This window comes from Ochotona curzoniae, unplaced genomic scaffold (genome assembly GCF_017591425.1).
Source record: "Ochotona curzoniae isolate NIBS_2020 unplaced genomic scaffold, NIBS_Ocur_1.0 scaffold_4937, whole genome shotgun sequence".
NCBI classification, from domain to species: Eukaryota; Metazoa; Chordata; class Mammalia; order Lagomorpha; family Ochotonidae; genus Ochotona; species Ochotona curzoniae.
In genome coordinates, this window is record NW_024467126.1 from 3,510,705 (window position 1) to 3,532,848 (window position 22,144).

The following is a 22,144-nucleotide window of genomic DNA, read 5'->3' on the forward strand; positions in this document are numbered from 1 at the left end:
CTGCAGGTGGCTCAAGGGGAGGGTGGGGGAGAAGCTGCCGTGCTCACTTCAGGCTGGAATTCCCAATACGAATGCAGCTCACTCACCTCTAAGTTACAGCTGAGGATGTCAGAAACGCTGGTGGCCCTCGCACGACAAAACCAAGAGGCAAAACTTGAAAACCGCCTTTACCCACTGTTTCTGCATTTTACAAGCGATAATGATAATAGTATAACAGTAATGAAGTGAACGGGGTGACAGTATTTTTCCACAATTCAAATACAATCACATAAAAAAATGAAACAAAACTTCAGTCCCGCAATTCCAAACGCTGCCCGTGCCAGCCGGTGCCAGCCGGTGCCCCATGGCCTGGTGACAGGCAGGCACTGGGCAGGCCTTGAGGGGTGCTATGTTGAACCTAACAGCCCAGCTGGAGGACTTATTTCTAAATAATTTCAAAAACAGCAAACAAAAACCAGAAAGGCAGCTGAGGTCATTAGGCGGGCAGCCCCTCCCCCATGCGGTGCACAGGGCCTGGGCAGGCAGTGCTGGCATCCTGCCCCCCGACCCCCAGGCCCTCAGCCCCCCAGGCACGGGAGCGGGGAAGAGGTTTGTTTGCAAGCTTCTGTGGGGGCTGCATACCGGCCCTGTGTCCCCCTGGAAAACCTTGGCAAGCTGGCCTGCCGTGGGTCTAAACTGGCCTGCTGCGGGGTCTAAACTGGCCTGCTGCGGGGTCCCCAGGCGAGCTGGCCGGCGGGCACACCCGGCCGTGTGCACTCACTCCACGTTCAGCCCCTTGGACTTGAACTCGATGTGCAGGATCTGCGACAAGCACCTCCCGAACTCCTCCAGGATGAGCTGCTCCGCCAAGCCCTGGGGGCGCTGCTCCTTCTCGGCCTCCTCGCCCTGGGCCAGCAGGCAGGCGCATGTGGCCTCCACCACCTCCCACGAGATGCAGGATGCGGGCTGCCTGTGGGCGCGGGGCGGCTCAGGGCAGGCTTGCAGCCCTCCACGAGCCCCTGTCCCCCTCAGCCCCCTCACCACCTCCCGAGGCAGGTGCAGGTGGCTCAAGTTCAAGAAGTCTAGGACGGGCTCCTTTCAGGGGGTCACTCGGTGTGGCCTGCCAGTGTGGCCACCCCGGCGGCCCAGGCAGCGGGAGCCAGGGGTCTGTCTTGGCCTCTCGCCCCCCCCCAGCACAGTCCTGACCTGGGATCAGCCAGCGGCCAGCCCCGAGGGCGCTGGGCTATGGCCTGTGGGGCTGAAGGGTTGGGAATCCGTCCCGCAGAGGGCTGTGCAGCCCAGGTCTGGGGAAGTGTGAGCGGTTGGGGCGGCAGCCCCCCTCGGTCCTGCCAGTCCCTGAGCTCTGGCCCGGCCAGGCCGAGGGGCAGCTGTGGCTGAGCCAGGCAGGACCAAGAGGCGGTCAGCGGGGGAACTCTGAAACACACGCACATGCTCACACACGCGGACACACATGCCCACCCACATGCTCACACACATGGACACACATACCCACCCACATGCTCACACACGTGGACACACATGCCCACCCACATGCTCACACACGCGGACACACATGCCCACCCACATGCTCACACACGTGGACACACATGCCCACCCACATGCTCACACACGCGGACACACATGCCCACCCACATGCTCACACGTGTTTACACGCACACACGCGGACACACATGCCCACCCACATGCTCACACACGCAATGCTCACATGTTTACACTCACACACGTGCTCTCACACACTCAGACACACGCAAACACATCTTTATATAGAGAACAGTCACACAGGCACATCCACACACCGCCACACATACACAATCTGTAGACACACACATTCCACACTCACACACATCCTTACACACTCCTAGTCTCACACACAGACACATACTCACATACACGACTAGAACGTGAGCCCAGTGCTGGCTGTGTCTATGAGGCCATCACAAGCTACTTATGTCGGAGGTGGACCATGCCCAGGTGCCATCACGGCCACGGTCGAAGCACCCATGCGTGCCAGGACAGCATATGGCTGGTGTCAGTGCACCTGTGCTGACAGAGACCTCAAGCACACGATGCCGAGGGGGTCACTGTCCCCCCAGCACGCAGTGTGGATTTGGGTTGGTGACATGATGCTGGCTGGTTAATGATGCCAGCCCTTCACCATTACACTGGAATCAAGGGCCCTTCAGTGCACAGAGCAAGTATAATCCCAGGATTGTGACACCACCCCCACGCCAGGAAATGGGGCGGGCCATGTGGGGCAGCAAGTGAAGCAGCCGCTTGATGTGCCCGCACGCCATCCTGCAGAACCTGGGGCAGAGTCCTAGCTGCTGTGCTTGTTACCCAGCTCCTGCAGGCCTGCCTGCAAGGGGCACGTGATGCTCTGAGCACAGGAGATCCTGCACCCATGGGGGAGACCCTGAGGCAGCCCTGGCCCTGGCCCCTGGCCCCTGGCTCTGAGCCCTGGCTCTGGGCTCCGGGCTCCAGGTTCCAGGTCCCTGGCCTCTAGCCCTGGCTCTGGGCTCCAGGTTCTTGGCTCCGGGCTCTGAGCTCCAGGCTCCAGGCCCCTGGCCCCTGGCTCTGGGCTCTGGACTCTGTGCTGCTGGTGTTGGCAGGTTCAGCTCTAGCTGCTGAAGACACTGGGGAGTGAACTGATGGCCTGGGAGATCTCTGTCACTCTGCCTTTCAAATAACCAACCAGTTCTCACTGTGTTTAAAATGCATAAATGGGAGGTGGATGTTGCGCATGCCTGCTGTCAGACAGTGGGGGTCGCGTTCTGGCTGTGGCCATGGCTGCGGCTCCTGCCGAGGCACACCCTGGGGGCAGCGCCGATGCTGCAAGCCCCTGGCTCCTGCCGGCCACCGGGCACAGCGATGGTGTCCCTGGCTCCTGAACTGGCATCTGGGGAGTGAGTGGATAGGATCTGAGGCACACACACACCCCAGAAAGCCTTCCAGGGGACAGCCCTCTGCAGCTGCTGTGGCATCCACAGTCACACACAGCGACTTCCGTCTGGGCATCACCCCCTCCCTGCCCCGGCTGCTGCAGGAGGGAAGGTGGCTCAGGGCAGCTCAAGGGCCACGTGGGAACCTGGCGGGGCTAGAGAGCCAGGGCCGTTTCTGCGGCGGGCACCCCTCCTGCCCGCCCCGGGAGTGGCACGCAGCCCCCAGCCGGCCTCCACCTCCCCTGCCCACCTCTCTTTTCTGCATTCTGGTGGGCCTGGACACTTGGCAGGTGACAAGCAGTGGCCTTCCACGTCCCCAGCCTCCACGCAACGTGGCATACCCAGGAGTGTCTTCCGTTCGGGGCTCTCTTCGTAGTTTTTGCAGCCAATGCATTTACAAACAGATGAGCACATGACCTTGGCCTGGTCACAGGAAACACTTGTCAAGCAGGGGTGCCCTAGACACCCACGAGAGGAAAATCTTCCTGGTGCCTGAAATAATCGTATGCTTGCTTGTATGTATATGCACAGAAGTAAAATCTATAATTTATAAACAAAGAAAAAGGAAGTCTGGGACAGGCACGCCCAGCTGCCATGAGGCTGGTCCAGGCCAGTCCATTCCACTGTATACTTTCCAGTGGGATCGGGTCCAGACCACCGCCACAGCCGGGCGGGCAGCGGGCTGTGCCCCTGCCCTGGTCCAGGCCCCACAGCCGGGCGGGCAGCGGGCTGTGCCCCTGCCCTGGTCCAGGCCCCACAGCCGGGCGGGCAGCGGGCTGTGTCTGGGCCCTTGCATGCTGGAGACCTAGATGCAGGTCTGACTCTCTCAGCCAAGGCTAGCCCCAGCCGCTGTGAGCAGGTGGGGCATCGGGCAGCTGATGGGAACATGCTGTTGGCTTTTCAAACCAAGTCATAACAACATCTTTACACAAGAAAGGAGAGCCTGGTCAAGAAGCTGGGGGTAGCCCCTGAGAGCAGGGCGGAGGCCGCTCGTCCCTAGCCCAACTCATTGCCCAGGCAGGCTGGGCACCACCCATCGCGATGGCTGCAGCTTCCTCTTGGCACTGCCCCTGCCCCCTCTCCTCCAGCAGAGAGCTGCATCTGGGTGGGTAGCGGGGGCGGGCATCTCTCTGCGGCTGCACCTCTGGGCTTCTGCTCTGAGCTGATGCCAGACTTGGGGACAGCACTGTCCTTCCCTCGCTGCCTGCGACAGGGAGCAAGGGGCACGCCTCACTCAGGGCCGGCTCAGCCTGCGGCCCAGCGGCTGCAGGGGCGCCCTCTGCCGGACACAGGATGGGTGGGGAGGACAGTGCATTCCCAGCTGGGTCAAAGCCAGCCGGTTCAGACCAAGCTGAGCAGCTGTCTGCCTTAACCAGACGCAGGCCCGCCCGCTGACCTCGTAGCACTCGCAGTAGTTCTTGAGGCAGCCCGACCACTTGCAGTGGCAGCCCTTGCTATGGCAAGGCCTGATGTCTCCCAGCTTGCCTTTCCCGATTTGGGGCTGCAAAGCTTCTGGATTCCTATTGAGACACGCCTGCGACAGGAAAGAATCGGTCATGACCACCACAGCGCATCTCGGCTCGGTCCCCGCGTGGCTCCGAGGACATGTTCCTGCTGGTTCCACGTCGTTTCTACACAGGATCGTGGCCAGAGCCCTTTAAACCTCGCTCTTATAAAAAAAAAACTATTTTTATTGAAAAGTCAGATATACAGAGAGGAGGAGAGTCACAGAAGAAAGATCTTCTGTCCGCGAATTCGCTCCCCAGGTGACCACAATGGCCAGAGCTGAGCCAATCCAAAGCCAGGAGCCAGGAGGCTCTTCCTCCAAGTCTCCCACGCGGGTGCAGGGTCCCAAGGCTTTGGGCCGTCCTTGACTGCTTTCCTAGGCCACAGGCAGGGAGCCGGATGGGAAGCAGGGCCACTGGGATTAGAACCAGTGCCCATATGGGATCTTGGTCATGCAAGGTGAGGACTTTAGCTGCTAGGTTATGGTGCTGGGCCCCAAACCTTGTTCTTTTCTGGGTTCCAAAGTCACCTGCCATCACACAGGAGGTGAGCAGCAGAGGGGAGAGCCATATCTCCATGGATGCCCTCCCTTGGAGCAGGGCTGGACTCACTCTGGCTGAGCCCGATGGACACATTGCATCCTAGGCAGCTACCCAAGAGGCTTCCTGGATTCAGGGCGCTTGACACAGCCACGGCCACGGCCGTCTCGCAAAGAGCAAACACGGGCATGGGCGGGGGCAGGGTGTGGTGATGGCACCGAGGGTGGCGTTCAGACGGCCAGGCTGCAGGCTGCCTTCAGAGCCCGGCCCTCCCACCCAACGTGCCTGAGCCTTAGTCTGGCCTGCGGTCCGTTCACGGACACACAGAGAAGTGTTTTAGAATTAAAGTGACCTGGGCTCGTAAAGTTCTTACCGCAGACGCTGTGACGGAGGCCTTGCTTCGCTGCTCCGCCGGGGGCCAGCAGAGGGGACCTGTGCCAGCACTGAGGCCAGAGCCCTGGCACACTGCCAGGGTCATATGAGGTCTTACCAGGTGACACAGGTCCAGCCCGGGGCAGTGTGAGGAGCCTGTCCCACCTGGGTGGCAGCAGCCAGGCCGTGCTGGGGGATGGTCCAGCCCCAGGGGCTCCTGTGTGTGCCCTATGGTCCCTGGGGCTGTGCCCACCCAGCGTGCCCTTCGTGTCTGCCCCGAGTGCTGTCTGATCAGCGTGAGGCCCACTCACATGGTGGGGTCTTTTCATCAATGTGCACCACTTCATCATAGTCCCAAACAGACGGTGTCTGTCAATGACAAAACCCGCTCTGCATATCCTCGTCCAAGTCTTGAGTGCGCGTGCGTGCGTGTGGGGGTGCGCAGTGTGTGTGCGTGTGTGGGGGTGCGCAGTGTGTGTGCGAGTGCGTGTGTGTGTGGGGGTGCGCAGTGTGTGTGCGTGTGTGTGTGGGGGTGCGCAGTGTGTGCGCGTGCGTGTGTGTGTGGGGGTGCGCAGTGTGTGTGCGCGTGTGTGTGGGTGCGGGTGTGTGCGCGCAGTGTGTGTGGTGCTGTGTGCGTGTGTGTGTGTGGGGGGAGTGTGCGCAGTGTGTGTGTGTGCGCAGTGCGTGCGTGTGTGTGGGGGTGCGCAGTGTGTGTGCGCGCGCGTGTGTGTGTGGGGGTGCGCAGTGTGTGTGCGCGCGCGTGTGTGTGGGGGTGCGCAGTGTGTGTGCGCAGTGTGTGGGGGGGTGCGCAGTGTGTGTGCGTGCGTGCATGTGTGTGTGTGGGGTGCACAGTGTGTGTGCGCGCGTGCGTGCATGTGTGGGGGGGTGCGCAGTGTGTGTGCGTGTGTGTGGGGGGGTGCGCAGTGTGTGTGCGTGCATGCGTGCGTGTGTGTGGGGGGGTGCGCAGTGTGTGTGCGTGCGTGTGTGTGGGGGTGCGCAGTGTGTGTGCGCGCGTGCGTGCGTGTGTGGGGGTGCGCAGTGTGTGTGCGTGCGTGTGTGTGGGGGTGCGCAGTGTGTGTGCGCGCGTGCGTGCGTGTGTGGGGGTGCGCAGTGTGTGTGCGTGCGTGTGTGTGTGTGGGGGTGCGCAGTGTGTGTGCGTGCGTGTGTGTGTGTGGGGGTGCGCAGTGTGTGTGCGTGCGTGTGTGTGTGTGGGTGCGCAGTGTGTGTGCGTGTGTGTGTGTGGGGGGTGCGCAGTGTGTGTGCGCGTGTGTGGGGGGGTGCGCAGTGTGTGTGCGTGCGTGTGTGTGTGGGGTGCGCAGTGTGTGTGCGTGCGTGCGTGTGTGTGTGTGGTGGGGTGCACAGTGCGATGGCTCAACTGGCTAATCCTTCCCCTGAAAGCACCAGGATCCCATATGGGCACTAGTTTGTATCCTGGCAGCTCCACTTCCCATCCAGCTCCCTGCCTGTGTCCTGGGAAAGCAGTCGAGGACGGCCCAAAGCCTTGGGACCCTGCACCGGCGTGGGAGACCTGGAGGAAGTTCCTGGCTCCTGGCTTCAGATCGGCTCAGTTCCGGCCGTTGCAACCTCTTGGGGAGTGAACCAGCAGACAGAAGATCTTCCTCTCTGTCTCTCCTTCTCTCTGTAAATCTGACTTTCCAATAGAAATAAGAAAAATCTAAAAAAAGAACAAAGCCCCGTAAGGAACACTCCAAGCGTCTTTGGAGAATTAACTTGCTGAGTCACAGACTCCAGTGGCTGTTGGAGACTGGGCCCTGCCGATAACAGAGCAGCACCCTGGCCCCCAACTCCGATAGAGCTCCCCAAGCTCGGCTGCGCCCCGGGCCTTCAATCCTGGACCACGTCAGAACTGGAAACGCATTTGCAATTGGTGCATCTGTCATTCAAGAGGAGAGTTAGATTATGGAAGGAAACCCGAAGGCCGTCGGTCGTAGCACGGCTGCGCTCCACGGCACCAGATCTCCACCTCATGCCCGAGTCCATGCCCGACCTCCCTCGGGAAGTGCCTGGGGCAGGGCGACACCCGGCTTAACTTCCCCTCCCTTCTCCTGGGAGCCCTTGCGTCTCCACTGTGGGATATGGCCGTCCACTCCCGCACCTTCCGCCGAGCAGCTTCCGGTGCGGTCGGGGCAGGCCACGTGTGGCACACTCCCTTCAGGCACACACTGGGAATCGCTGGCAAGCGTTAGGATCTCAGGAACTTCAGAATGACTCAGAATGCATGTGCTCAGGACCAGAGGTTACCTTAATGGCTTTAAACCTCTCCAGCTCATGGCGCAGATTGTTGCAACAATTATTGCAACTGCAGTTGTTGCAAAAGTCCCCACTGGCAAAGCAGTCACAGTACCTGCAAAGGAAAGAGTGTGGTGAGGTGGGGCCCAGGCTGGCCCAGGCTGGCCCAGGAAGGGCCAGGCGGGGCCAGGAGGGACCAGGAAGGGCTAGAAAGGGCCAGGTGGGACCAGGAAGGGCCAGGAATGTCCAGGTGGGGCCAGGCGGGGCCAGGAAGGGCTAGGAAGGGCCAGGCGGGACCAGGAAGGGCCAGGAATGTCCAGGTGGGGCCAGGCGGGGCCAGGAAGGGTCAGGAAGGGCCAGGCGGGGCCAGGTGGGGCCAGGAAGGGCCAGGAAGGGCCAGGCAGGACCAGGAATGTCCAGGAAGGGCCAGGAAGGGCCAGGTGGGACCAGGAAGGGCCAGATGGGGCCAGAAAGGGCCAGGAAGGGCCAGGCAGGGCCAGAAAGGGCCAGGCAGGGCCAGGCAGGGCCCGGTGGGGCCCAGGAGCACCCTGCACAAGTTAGGAGCTGGCTGGCACACTTTGCCCTCCTGCAGCTCCAGCGCTCCATGGCAGCACAGCCATATCAGCTATGAGGACATTCTCCAGTGACTGGCAGAGCATAGCAAGGCTCCTGTTGTTTGGAACATTTTCCCAGAAGATGCCACAGCTGCCACAGTCCCCGGCCTTCCGGAACTTTGGGAGAGCACCCAGTGGGAGGTGGAGGTTGGAAACACCTGCTGGGAACTGTTTTCCCTCAGCACCCCTGGGCCATCCAATGAAGCTGACCACAGCCTCACTCCTGCCACAAAGCCCTAACGTACGTAAGCATGTCATAAAAACCAAGTTATGGTAAAAGTGATAAAAAAAGAAGAAGAGAATGTGTCTTGATAAATATGTAGAAAAAAAAAAACCATGTTTCTCAGAACTAAGAGAAAGCAAGTGTTGCTGACATACAACATGTAACAACCAATCAAAACGTTGTAACAACTTGCCTGACTCCTTGAATTGTATAAAACCCCGTGCCTTGGTCCTGCGGCCTCACCTCTTCCCTGACAGCCGCTGAGGATGGGGATGGTTGGACCACTGACAAAGAACCGGGGGTACCCCAATCGCTGAGCCGCCATGCAAGAGACTTCCAGACATTTGCGGAAAAATGCAATAACAAGAAAAGTCTGTTTTGGTGCCCCAACTTCTTGAAATCTGTGGCTGATTTTTCTCATGCTAAGAGCTCTTGCATTGGGGGGCGCAGCAGCAACCCCTCTCCCACCATGGCAGAAGCGCTGCGGACACTTACTGAAGGAAGTGCACGCAGGCACAGTGGGGGGTTTCCAGCAGGTGGCACAGGGAGGGGGTGTACCCAGCGACAAGTGTCATCACTGTGGCCGAGTGCCTGAGGGCTGCGGACCACTTTGACCTTGTAAAAACGCAGTAATGAGTTTTTCTCTTTTGCCATGGCCTTCTGGACCTTTATCCAGTGGAGACCTCCCACTAAACTAGCACACACGTGCCCTAGGAACGTGTCCCCAGGCCGCCACGCAGGACTCAGGTGAGGGGAGTCAGAGGCTGCTAATGGCGAACAGGACACCACTCCTCCACGGGCCTGGCACCAGGACCCAGTGTGTGTCAGCACAGGGTCCAGGTGGGCTTCGAGTCCGCCAGGATGACTGTGCTGGGGTACACACCCACCAGGGGCCTTTCCAGACAGAACACAGGCGCGGTGACCAGTTCCAGAGTGACCAGCATCGCAGTGGGCTGACAGCCACTAAGATGCCCGACGTCACAGGACTGTGTGTAAATGGACTCGCAGGATAGCATCCTTTATGCGGTGTTCAAGGGGCCACTTCCCTCGCGGCCGCCAGCTCTCACCTGGAGCCTCAGGGCAGCCAGTCCTTGGTTAAGCCCGGGATGGAAGGCTGCAGAGCCTCAGGCGCCCAGCCCGGCCCTGCCTTCCCTGGGGACAGTGATCCTCTCCCCCAGCCAGCGTGAGACACACACTGAGCCTCCCTCCCTTGTCCCACAATAACCAGCCCCCACCGCACCCAGCCCAGTAATGGTAAATTCTCCCCAGAACTTGATGGGAGGGTCTGGCAGATTGCTGGCCAAGCTTGGGAGCGGATGGCAGAGCTTTCCCTTCAGAAGTAATACAGCCAGTTAGCCCTTCCTAGGGGACAGCTCCCTTGCAAGGCCAGGTGCACCTGGCCCCGCGTCTTGGGGATGCACCTGGCCCCGCGTCTTGGGGATGCACCTGGCCCCGCATCTTGGGGATGCTTGTCTTCTATCCGCAGGAGTCCAACCCTGCTTGGCATGTCCATCTAGGCCCTACCACCTGGTCCTCCACCGCGCAGTCTCCACCTGGGCGGGCCGCTCTGGCCTGACAGTGGGTGGGGAGGGAGGAGAAGCCGGGGAGGGAGCTGGCCCAGGGCACTGTCAGATGATCTTCCAGGAGGCAGCATGGTGACCAGGTCAGCTCTGCCACTCAGCTGAAGTCCAGGCTGACCTGTACCCGCATCAGGCTTACCTTGCTTCCGACACCTGCAGGTCCAGCTTGCCCTGCCTCACAGGGAGGCACTGGGCAGTGCCACGCTGTCACCTGGTGGCCCACATCCCAAGGGAGACACAGTTTCTTTGGGGGTCACAAATCCTAGGTCTCTTGTGGGTACAATGCAAAAAGGGGACCCTGGGAGTTTCCCAAGTCCTTTCTGCTTCATCTGGAACGGTGACAGCCACATTCGATGGCAGGCTGCCTCCTTGCTGACCCAGCACACAGGAGGCCCCGTAGAGTCTCACTCCATCAGGGGGACCCAAGTTGAGAACAGAGTGGACACACACTGCAGCCAGACAAAGGGCAACAGCTGGACGGGGCCCAGGACACGTGTACCGACTGCCCGCCTGTGGTCAGCACACAGAGGTTAGCTGAACCCTAGGATCCGACCACGGGATCCACTTAAAAGCCGTTTGTTGTTGCCTTCCAAACAACTCTTTCCCAGTCCAGGCCGAGGGAAGCTGTGCCCTCTGGGGAGCTCCGGAAAGCACTAGAAGCCATGCTTGCAGTTTCTCAGGCGCTTGCCCTCTGGCCGTTCAGGCCTGGGTCCCGCATGGCACTGTGGGCCAACAGCTCAGGAGGGCAGGCACAAACCCATTCAATCCATTGCAGAGAGCAGTGACCGCACCGGGCTGCCCAGACCACCAGCAGTACAAATCTATTTAATGAACAGATGCAACCAGTGTGGCTTCAGGGTCGCAAGCACACACACAATTTAAAACGACAGGACAAGGTCCCAGGTAACAGCAGCCACACCCACACACGGCCTCCAAGTGTAATTGCAGAATACACTCCCACGCTAGCACTGGCCTACTGGGCGGGAAGGCAGTGTGTATGGGCAGCCCACTCGTGACAGGCCACGCTCTGTGTGCCTGCTGGCCACTGTATTCGTGACAGTGGTGAGAGCAAAGACCCGCAGGTCAGCCCCGCTGGAACCCAGGTGCCATCACATGGCCCAGCCAGCATGGCTCCTGACTCCCTGGGCACAGCCACGGACCACAGACACACGCCAGCCTTCCCAGCAGCACCGGGCACACGTGAACGCTAACGCTGCCACCAGCCAGACTCAAGGTGACACGCATCTTACAAGGCAGGAAGGCGTGCGCGCAGCTACTTCCTGTAGAGGCCACAGCTGTGCCCACCCCTCGTAACCGAGCACATGAACGGGGGGGCGGTTGATGGCCCTAAGTCCTTACCCAGACATGACGCCTTTGGGGGGTCCTGGGAGAGTGGAGCTGGAGAAGGCAGACCCGCTGACCACCGCTGGCAGGGCTCCGTTGTCAACCTGGGCGAGGTCAGAGGCAAGGGCGTGAGGTTAGTTTAGGTATTCTGGGTTCTAGCCAGCCAGCCAGCCCTGCACCCAGGGAGGAGGAAGGATTCTCTCCTCGCTCTGCTTGCAGCGCGAGCCGCTCCAGCCATGTCCCACTCTGCACACGCCTGTCCAGGCTCTGCAGCCCCGGCCGCAGCAGGCCCACCTGGCACAGGATGCCCGGAGCAAGAGAACGCTGCCCTAGCGCAGCCCCAGAGGAGGTGAGGGGCAGCAGAGTGCCCATCGCCCAGCTGTCGGGTGGCGGGCCGTGGAAATGGCCAGGGAGCTATTCTTGTTAGAAGCGTTGATCTGGAAATTCCAGTGAGCGACTTGTAGCAGCTGAAACTGCTCTTTAACCATGAGTGACGCACAGCAATGAGAGCTCACCACTGCGAGTCTCACTTTTTGCCGTTTCACAGCCTGGAAAGCCACGGCAGTCACGCATGATCCCTGCCCTCTGCCCAGTTCTCATTTCTTGTCCATTTTCTCGTGGGCGTGACGCACAGAGGCTGCTCAGAGACGCGGATGGCGGCAAAGCGCCATTGTTGGGCTCTCTTCCTGTGAGCCGCCGGGCACAACAGGCCGAGCTGGCTTGGGGAAGTCACAGCTCAGCGAGCCCTCTCTGTCCCTCTGACAGCACGCAGCCTCCTCACCCTCTCCCTGTCCCCATTTCACCTCCACATTAACTGTGTGTCCTGCAGGACGTTGAGGCCTCGCGGTGGGAGGTCAGACACCCCTCACAGAGCAATGTGGGGGTCCAGGGGCTTCTCCCCACATGCCAGCCCTGGTCTGGCCGAGCAGAACGGAGCTCAGAAGTGACCGACGCTGTCCCCCACAGTCACCCACACACCTGACGGGCAGATCAGGCTCCAGGTGCCTGTCTGAGATCTGCTTTCTTTGGGAGAAACCATTTCACCAGTTTTGGGGTTCAGGCAATTCTTGGCATAGAGCAGGTAACATTCCATTCCCTGCCCTGGCTCACTCCGCCCCACGGAGAGCAGAGGAAAGGCCGGGGCTGCAGATCCACTGCACGTGTCTCTCTTGGGGCAACTCGATGCAGCCCGTGACTTCCCTGCGCGGTGCCCTGCGGCCTGGGAGGGCAGAAGGGGGACCCCGGGGGGCTCTCAGGCTGTGCTGGGGCCAAGGGCACATGGCGACCTGGGAGGGCAGAAGGGGGACCCCGGGGGGCTCTCAGGCTGTGCTGGGGCCAAGGGCACAGGGTGACCTGGGAGGGCAGAAGGGGGACCCCGGGGGGCTCTCAGGCTGTGCTGGGGCCAAGGGCACATGGCGACCTGGGAGGGCAGAAGGGGAACCCTGGGGGGCTCTCAGGCTGTGTTGGGGCCATGGGCACAGGGCGGGGTTCGCTGTAGGTGATCTGCATCCCAGGCGGGGGTGGGGTGCTGCCTTTCTCGCCCCCTCCTGCTGACGCCAGTGCCCCAGGTGCCTGTCCCACGTGGGTCAGTTGGGAGGCGCCAAGCACTGGAGGCAGTGGGGTCTGGCAGGGAGGCAGTGGGGTCTGGCCGGGGGCCGGGGTCTGGCAGGGAGGCAGTGGGGTCTGGCAGGGGGGCCGGGGGCTCCGGGGTCTCCAGGCCCGCAGCCCACGGCCTGCTGGGACAATCTCTTGGGGTCACAGTGTGCAGGGAAGCTGAATGTGAGGACATACCCAGTCAAGGAGCCAGGGAGCACATAGACAGGAAGCTGGGTCCCAGGGGCCTGGTGGTGGCGCGCAGGGGAGCGGGAGGGCGGCCGGTGTCCTCCTGGGACGGCAGGGCTGGCCGGGCAGCCAGCCTGTGGCGTGGAGGGCACCGAGGATGCCCTGGGGACCCTGCAGTGACCTCCTGCCGGGTGCGCACAGTGGGCTCACAGGGCTTGACTGCACAGTGTGACGCCTCTTCCCTCCTGCGCAGCCAGCCGCCAGGGAAGCGCCGATTCCCTTCTGCGCCTGCAGCCCTGTTGGCACTCCCTCCCCCAGCGACCCCCTGTTCCTGGCCTTGAACGCTGTCTCCTGAGCCACCCCACCTCACCCCTGCTGCCCAGGGCGCCCTCAGGGGGCTCACCACGTCTCCCCTGGGCGGCCAAGGCCATCTGTGGGGCACTCACCATCTCCGCAGGGGGAACCCACGTCCCAGGGCCCTCGGGACTCCTCTCCCTCACACCCACACCCCGTCCCCGCTCACCCTGTGCCTCAGTCTCTCAGCCTGGGCAGCTCTGCCCACTGCCCTCTGCTCACTGAGATGGTGTGGCAGCAGCCTCACCGGCTCTCCCCTCGTGCCTCCCTCCCCTCTGTCTCTTCCCGCACAGGAACACCCGCGAGCCTCTGCCCCTCGTGGACTCGCTGCCACCCTCCCTTGCGCTCTGTCACCACCCTGAGCTGGCCGTCCCCCGGGCCTGCTGCTGCCCGCGCGTGGGCTGTGTCCTCCCTGCGCCGCCCATGCCCTCATGTTGCTCCGGACTGTGCTTGGCCTGTCACCTCTCGTGCAGCTGGGACCGCTGTGTGTACACGGACACCTGCCCTTCCCTGCTTGTCCCCAGCCCCCTCCTCTGCTCTCCTCACATGGAATATGACCACCCACTGAGCACATCGCCTGTGGCCAGCCTGCTGCACCCACTGTGGGCTGTGGGATGGGGGGGTGGCGTGCTGTCAGGTTCCTTGTCCCTTGGTGTCACCCAAGCACTCATTCCCCTGGCCACCCCCTGCACGTGAGGCACTACCATGCCTGTGCCAGGCTGTGTGCCGTCCGTTCAGAGATATAAACGGCAGGTCAACGCACACCTGCACTCTCCCATGCAGCTGCATTCCCAGTGCAGCAGGGCCGGGCAGGGCAGGGCAGGGCAGGGCCTGGCAGGGCAGGGCAGGGCAGGGCGGGGCGGGGCAGGGCCTGGCAGGGCAGGGCAGGGCAGGGCCTGGCAGGGCAGGGCAGGGCAGGGAGGGCAGGGCAGGGAGGGCAGGGCAGGGCAGGGCAAGGCAGGGCAGGGTAGGGTAGGGCAGGGCAGGGCCTGGCAGGGCAGTGCAGGGCTGCACAGGGCAGGACCAGGCAGGGTAGGGTAGGGTAGGGCAGGCATGGCAAGGGCAGGGCAGCGCAGGGCCGCCAGAGTGCCATGGGGCAAGGAGTAGGTGCCAAGGGACCGCGCTGGGGAGCTGAGGCTGCCCTCTGGGTAATACTCCTGTGCACTACGGAAGAATCAGAAAGCCCAACTGGACAGAAGAATGTATTTGTGCTAATGTGGCAGCTCAGAATGTTCTGGATTCCACCTGGGCAGCACCTCGGGCGGCTGCGGGTCTGGAGACCAAAGGAACAGGTCAGTCAGAGAGCTAAGAAGTGGCTGGGCTGCCCAGTGTACAAGGGAGGGCAAGAGTCCAGAACTTGCTAGATGTTTCACTGTTGTGTTTTCAATGGCGGGTCCGGAATATTTCGCTAAGGGAGATTTCAAGAGCGCACGATGCCCAGTTGTACTTTTGCATTAGACTGACTCACCTGCTGTGGAATGAGACTGAATTTCGCCGGTACTGGCAAGAATCTTCCTGCTGAAGCCGGCATCGCTTTAGGAACGTCTGCAAGGAGACAGCGGGGTGAGCTGGCCGTGCACACGCTTGCTCTGCACCCGGAGCAGGCGACTGGCATGGTCACGGGAAGCTCAGCTTGCTGGCTTTGTTCTATAAAACTCTGGGTCAGTGAAGCTACTTTATACCATAAAGCTGCTTGACTCGGCCGCCCTGAGGTGGGCCTGCTGTGTCCCCGAGCTGTGTGCCGGCGGCCCGGGGGCTCGGGGACACAGCCGCCGGCTGTCCCGGAGTATCCCTGCTCACTCAGTGCACTGCGAGGAGTGCTTGACCTGCCTGCTTTTCCTCGAGTGGGGACTAACTTGTTAGGGTAAAATTCAGCTACTCAGTACAAGGTACTTCCTGCAGGGACTGATGAGGCTGTGGGGCTTTGTCCACACATACCTGCTGGGCATTCCTGAGCCCTCGGGTGTCACAGACCTCCGGGCTCCTCAGCGGGAAGAGAAATGTGTGTTTTACTCCTCAAACACAGGCCTGTGCCAGCCCGGGAAGGGGCTGTGCTGGAGAGATGGGGGCTGAGGGGCTGCCCGTGGGGCTGTGCTGGAGAGATGGGGGGCTGAGGGGCTGCCCGTGGGGCTGTGCCGGAGAGAGATGGGGGCTGAGGGGCTGCCCGTGGGGCTGTGCCGGAGAGATGGGGAAGGGGGGGGCTGCCCGTGGGGCTGTGCTGGAGAGATGGGGAAGGGGGGGCTGCCCGTGGGGCTGTGCCGGAGAGATGGGGGCTGAGGGCTGCCGTGGGCTGTGCCGGAGAGAGATGGGGGGCTGAGGGGCTGCCCGTGGGGCTGTGCCGGAGAGATGGGGGCTGAGGGGCTGCCCGAGGAGCTGTGCCGGAGGGCCACAGTGCCTGCCGTTGGCCCACACACACTTTGGCAGATTCAGACGAAGGCAAATGATGCATTTATTCTATGGTTATGCTTAGAATGTGCATGGTGCAGGGCTGTGTTGTGTAGAGTGCATGAAGCTACCTTCTGTGACACCAACATTCCAGATGGGCATCAGTTCAAGTCCTGGCTGCTCTTCTGGTCCAGCCCCCTGCTAATGTGTCTGAGAAAGCAGCAGAGGATGGCCCAAGGCCTGGGACCCCTGTGCCCATGGGGAGACCTGCAGGAAGCTCCTCAGTCCTGGCTGTGGCCTGTCCCAGCCCCAGGCATTGCAGCCATCTGGGGAGTGAGCCAGCAGCTGGAACGGCCTTTTACATAATAAGCTTTAAATAAAATGTGCATGCTGTAACAAACAGGGACTTGGCATCATCTGAAAGAGTGATGGAGAGTGCGTCTCCCTCCTGCCCTTCTGTGGACCTGGAGGCGCCACCGGCACGCTGGCACGTGGCGCCCAGAGGCAAGGGAAGGGAGGTGGGCCCCAGGAAGCCACAGTGGGCAGTCCCCAGCACACTCCCTCCCGGCAAAAGCCAGCAGCTTGAAGTCACTGTTGTGCGGAGATGGGCAGGCACGCTGCTTCTCCTTGGCCCGGTTCCCAAAGGCATGGCATCTCACGCCAGTCAGTGCCCACAATGAAAGTCTAACCAGAAACGACTTAGAGGAACACGAAGGTGTGCCACCCACAGAGGAAGGGCCCTGCTCATCAACTCCACAAAGCATCGCCAATCACATCACTTAATGTTACTTGGACCTCTCACAGGGCGTCTCAGCAGAGCTGTGTGTTTCTCGCTAAAAGGAGCTTGAGAGAATGAATTTCAGATCAATCACTTGATCGCGTTTCAGAACTCATGGGGAGGGCCCGGCGCGGTGGCGCAGTGGTTAAGGTCCTCTCCTTGCACGCCCAGGCTCCCATAGGGGCTCCAGTTCTAATCCCAGCAGCCCCGCTTCCCATCCAGCTCCCTGCCTGTGGCCCGGGAAAGCAGTCGAGGACGGCCCAAAGTTTTGGGACCCTGCACCCGCGTGGGAGACCCAGAAGAGGCTCCTGGCTTCGGATTGGCTCAGGTCCAGCCAGAAGATCTTCCTCTCAGTCTCTCCTCTCTGTATATGTAACTTTCCAATAAGAATAAAATAAATCTTTAAAAAAAAAAAAACTCATGGGGACCATGACAGTTCTTACTTCCAACATGGAAACACGGTGTATGTCAGCTCCACAGCAGCCCACCGCTCTCCAGCACAGCCCCACGGGCAGCCCCCCTGTTCCTCCTGTCTCCAGCACAGCCCCACGGGCAGGCTTCCATCTCTCCAGTGCAGCCCCGCAGCCCCCATTCTCTACTACAGCTGACCCGGGCACCTTTGGGCACCGCTGCTGTGGAATCAGAGCTGGCGTGAGTCCTCCCAGCACGCTCACAGACCTCTCGACCCTGGACTGACCTGCAGGGCCTGCGGGGGAGGCAGCTATGTAGGCATTCGGCATTCATCTATGAATCTTAGCTCGTTTGTGAGGGTTAGGACTCTGGTAGAATTGCCTGTTTATTACCTTGACAGACGTGAGCCCGTGCAGGCTGCCGTGTGTGCGGCCGACTCACCCGACTGCAGGTAGCTGCCTTGCTCCTGGTACTGAGGAAGCAGGGGAAGCGCCTTGAGCTCTCGCGTGCCACAGCTGTCGACGCACAGCACCTGCGTCCCGCCTTTCAACTGGCAGATCACCTCCAAGAGGAAAACGAGGGGCACGTGTCATTTTGAGCACCTGACCCAGGTAAGGGACCCCAGGTGAGCTTACTCCGGAGCCGGCTGTTGTCCAGATGCGCCTGCACTTCTGTCTACATTCCGTGCTTTCTGAACTGCCCGGCCCAGACGTGGCTGCCGACAGCCCGCTGGGGTGCAGGGCAGGCTCCCAGAGGCCCATCCCCAACGCTGCCTGACACGGACACTTCGCTGTGGGCCCCAGCTTGCTGCCCGTGCCCCGGCCCTGCACTCCATGGTCCGCATCCCCTCTCCACGGGGACCTGGGCGAATCTGTCCCCTGGACCCACTGTGCAGCTGGACACGTGCGTAAATAGTCCCATCTTACTGTATTCTTGTCCACCACACACACACGTTAACACATGTTTTTAAAGTATCCATTTGTCTTATTCGTACAATTTAGGAATTTAAGAATTGCAATTTCTAAGAACTAAAAAATTTTAACAAACATGTCTACTTCCCAGGACTTGACTGGTTCCACCCGTTTCACGATTCGAGTTCTGCTGAGGAATGGCCTCTCTGCGGCCAGGGGAGCCTGTGCAGCCCTCCGGACAAGCCTGCACACGGAGGGAGCTCCCTGGGCGCCTGACTCCGCCAAGCCACGCGGGTCCGATGGAGACAAGCCGAGGGCTCTGCCTCGTCCCAGCTTCCAGGGCGGAGGACGACAGCACCCTGCCCACAGAGGCCTCGGGCTCCTGTCCCAAACACGCCGAGGTCTCCCAGAGAGGACGTGGTCTCCCAGAGAGGACGCGGTCTCCGGGCTCAGGACGCTTACACTCCAATGAAGGAAAGCCAGCAGAAGAGCCCCCCCCCCCCCCCCCCCCGAGACAACTGCAGTAGCAGGCACCGCGCCTGGGGTCAGGCTTCAGGTCACCCCGATGCTCGGCTCTCACGCTCGGGGGCCCAGACCTGCATCTGGAGGACCAAGTCAGAGCCACAGCCCGCCAGCCCGCCCCCACGGGGCTCAGGTCCCTATGACCCTGGGCTCTGCATGCCTGGGGTGACCCCTGTGTCTCCTCAGCACACACAGACCTGTCCCATCTGTTGTGGCTGTGGTTCTCCAGCACTGGAGAGAGCCCCAGAGGGCAAAGGGCAAAGGTGAAAGGCCCTAGCTGTGATGCTGCGCCCAGGGACAAGGCCTGAACCCATCCACCCACTTGGTGATGCCGGGGGCCCAGCCCTCCACACGACGGCAGCCAGCACGGTTTCCCTGCACCATTACCATGGGGCTGGAGTCCTTCCTGCGGGCCGCGCTGGTGGCATCCTCGGCCTCCTGGGACGGCGGGAACCTGCAGCAGGCCTCCTGGGGCAGAGGGCTCGGGAAGGGTGCTTCCTCCGGGTGGCCGCCGGCAGGAGTACCGCCTGTCTCCTTTATCTCCACCTAAAGGAGCCACCGCGGCCTCGTGAGCACGCGCTGGACGCTGGCTCTGGCAGCTGCCCCCCGCAAACTGACCCGAGTACCACGGGAAGGAGCAGCCCCACGCTCCGAGCCTCTCTCCCTCACTAGGACCCGGTGCCACCGTACGCCAGGGTGCACTTGGATCCGTGACCCCCACATGGAAGACCTGGACTCAGTGCCAGCCTGCTGCCCCAGCTGCTCTGGGGAGGGAAGTGGTGGGTGGAAGACCTGTCAGTTTCTGCTCTGCCTTTTAAAATAAATAAAAGTTTGAAACAAATTTTGGTACAAAAAATTTGAAGTCCATGCAAGTTCAAAATAAACATTTCCACAAAGTTTTTGGAAAATGTCTCAAGTATGAATTTATGTTTGCGCCAAAATAAATATCTTTTCATTCGGGCTTTGGGCCAGCGTTGTGGTAGGTGAGGTAAGCCGTGGCCTGCCCGTCCCATCTCCCGTCAAAGGGCAGCTTGGCGTCCCGGCTGCTCCACTTCTGAACCGGCTCCCTGCTAAGGCTCCCGGGAAGAGGGCAGAGGAGGGGCCAGGCGCCCGGGCACCGTGCCCGCGGGTGAGATGCAGCTGCTGCTGGTGTCTGCAGCCTGCAGCGGCTGGGAGAGGGCGCTTTCTGAAGAGCCCTGGCTTCCGGAGCCGGGTTCCAGCGACTCACTGCACCCAGGTGCCAGACTCATCAAAGCAACGCAATGGGATGCAGGTGCCATCTAGCCCCCCACTTCGGGGACGAGGGTGCGGGTCAGGCGGGTGCCCCTGGGCTTCTGAAGGGGACTGGCTGCCGGGAGCCCAGGGACCCTCTCAGGGGAGACGCCCCGGAGGGGGGTGGTGGCAGGAACAAGAGTGGAGCGAGGGGCGCAGGGGGCTCCCAGGCCTGTCCCCCACGGCGGGGCTCTTACTGGAATCACGCGCACGCCAGGGTGGGCGGCGCCATCCCTGGCCCAGGCACCCAGGGGCACCACGGCCGGGCTGCGGTGCGGGGCCAGCACTGAGGACAGGAAGTGCAGGTTGTAGGTGTGCGCCTGGGGAGCTGCGGGCAGCGCGGCGTCTTCCAGCGGGTGCAGCTCGGGCAGCTCCGGGTACTCCGCGAGGAGCTGCTCCTCGGCCTGCTCCTCCACCAGCAGCTCCACCTTGACCTTGGCCTGGCCGTCGGCGCCCAGCAGCGGCCCCTGGGGCTCGGCCGCACACAGGTAGGCGTCCCTCAGCACGTGGAACTCGTCCTCCTCGTGTTTGATGGCCGCCGGGGGCTTCAGCGCCATGTTCTCGGGCACAAACTGACCGTCGGCGCCGAACAGGCCGCTCACCACCTCCTCCTCCGGGCCGGGCATCGCGCCCAGCAGCGGGGCCTCGTCCATGGCCGCAGGGGCCGAGCTCCTGCAACAGGTGGACAGGTCAGGGGGCGTCCGGCCGGGGAGGGGCGCGCCTCCCCACGGGCCTGCCGGGGACCGTCATGGCGCCCGTGACCGGACAGGGTCGCGTGGCCCGTGAAGGACGCGACTGGCAGCCATGTCGCCCACGACGCGCCGTCCACCTGCGCTTCCCCAGGCCCCTCGTCCCTTTCCCGCCACAGACCGCGGCCTCTCCTAGGGACGGCCTCTCTCCTAGGGACGGCCTCTCCCGATGGACGCCCCGGCGGACGGCCTCCCCCGACGGACGGCCTCCCCCGACGGACGGCCACCCCCGACGGACGCCCCGGCGGCCTCAGCCCCTGCAGGCCTGGAGGGTCAACGGGGCCGGACCGTTGGGTGGGCGGAGCCTGTGGGGGTGAGCAGGACCGGGGTGGGGCCTGTGGGAGGTGGGCGGGGCCTGCGTGGGAGGTGAGCGGGCCTGTGTTGGAGGTGGGTGGGCCCGCGGGGAGTGGGCGGGGCCTGCGGGGGTGAGCAGGGCCGGGGCGGGGCCTGCGGGAGGTGGACGGGGCCTGTTAGGAGGTAGGCGGGGCCTGCGGGGATTGGGCGGGCCTGCGGGGAGTGGGCGGGCCTGTGTTGGAGGTGGGTGGGCCCGCGGGGAGTGGGCGGGGCCTGCGGGGGTGAGTAGGACCGGGGCGGGGCCTGCGGGAGGTGGATGGGACCTGTTAGGAGGTAGGCGGGGCCTGCGGGGAGTGGGCGGGCCTGCGGGGAGTGGGCGGGCCCTGGAGCCCTGCACAGGCGACCCCGGCCCGCTGGGAGAACTGGGAGGAGTGGGACCCGGGAGCACCGTGGGTGCTGGTGCGCAGAGGGGCGGCAGGTGCGTGACTGTGCATACTTGTATCCGAGTGTGGAACGGACCACAGGCATTCCTAGTCAAGTAGAAACAGCACACTCAACGTGTTCTAGTATCATATATAAAACACTCTGAAAACTCGCAGGGCAGCAGCTGGCGTCGTCGGGTAGTAGACTTGTGCTCCGTCTGCACGCCGCCATTCCACATGGGCACCGGTTCTAATCCTGGCAGCTCCACTTCCCATCCAGCTCCCTGCTTGTGGCCTGGGAACACAGTGGAGGACGGCCCAAAGCCTTGGGATCCTGCACCTGCATGGGAGACCTGGACAAGTTCCTGGCTGCTGCCTTCGGATGGCTCTTGGGGAGGGAAAGAGTGGACAGAAGATCTTTGTCTCTCATGCTCTCTATATATCTCTGCCTTTCAAATAAAAATCAGATTAAAAGAGAAAAAATAAAGCCGCAGGGTAGGAGCCAGCACAGCAGTACTGTGCGGTCTTACGCAGCACATTTCCTGAAGTTCGACAGGCAGGTGCATGTTGTAGCCAGGATGCCCTTCTCTGAAGAGATTATTCTGGAACATTCTTGTTAGCGCTGGAGGATGTTCCCACCACGTGCCGGCACTAGCATAAACACCATGCCATCTGCTGAGGCCCAGCCCCACGGGGCAGGACTGCACGGGCATCTCTCCCTCGGTGCCAATGCCAGGTGCTCCTAGGGAGGGCAGCTGCCGTAGAATACTCCAGAAGCCCTTGCAGCTGGACGCTGAGTCGCCCTGTTTGGATGTGTCTGACATAAGCCCCCGCAGAAACACTGAAGTGTTGGGGAAGCCACGTCCCCAAGCCCACCCCTGTGCTGCTCTTCTGGCT

General features: G+C 61.9%; 1 protein-coding gene across 1 annotated transcript; it reads right to left on the bottom strand.

The window, feature by feature from the left end:
- Positions 1-756: 756 nt before the first annotated feature.
- On the bottom strand, positions 757-20,435 carry TESMIN (testis expressed metallothionein like protein). The gene is made up of 9 exons (XM_040971049.1): positions 19,980-20,435; positions 18,898-19,056; positions 17,519-17,639; positions 14,972-15,048; positions 11,383-11,471; positions 7,619-7,721; positions 4,336-4,473; positions 3,190-3,362; positions 757-949 (listed from the first exon to the last, which is right to left on the bottom strand). Exons 1-9 carry the CDS (start codon positions 20,433-20,435, stop codon positions 757-759), a joined length of 1,509 nt encoding a protein of 502 aa, XP_040826983.1.
- Positions 20,436-22,144: the final 1,709 nt, after the last annotated feature.

Excerpts from the sequence above, each read along its gene's own strand:
- TESMIN (XM_040971049.1), bottom strand. The coding sequence starts at position 20,435 with ATGGACGAGGCCCCGCTGCTGGGCGCGATGCCCGGCCCGGAGGAGGAG. Across the intron at positions 11,472-14,971 it reads TCAGTCTCATTCCACAGCAG|GTTGACAACGGAGCCCTGCC; the intron begins GTGAGTCAGTCT and ends GACCTCGCCCAG. Across the intron at positions 950-3,189 it reads CCAGAATGCAGAAAAGAGAG|GCAGCCCGCATCCTGCATCT; the intron begins GTGGGCAGGGGA and ends CCGCGCCCACAG.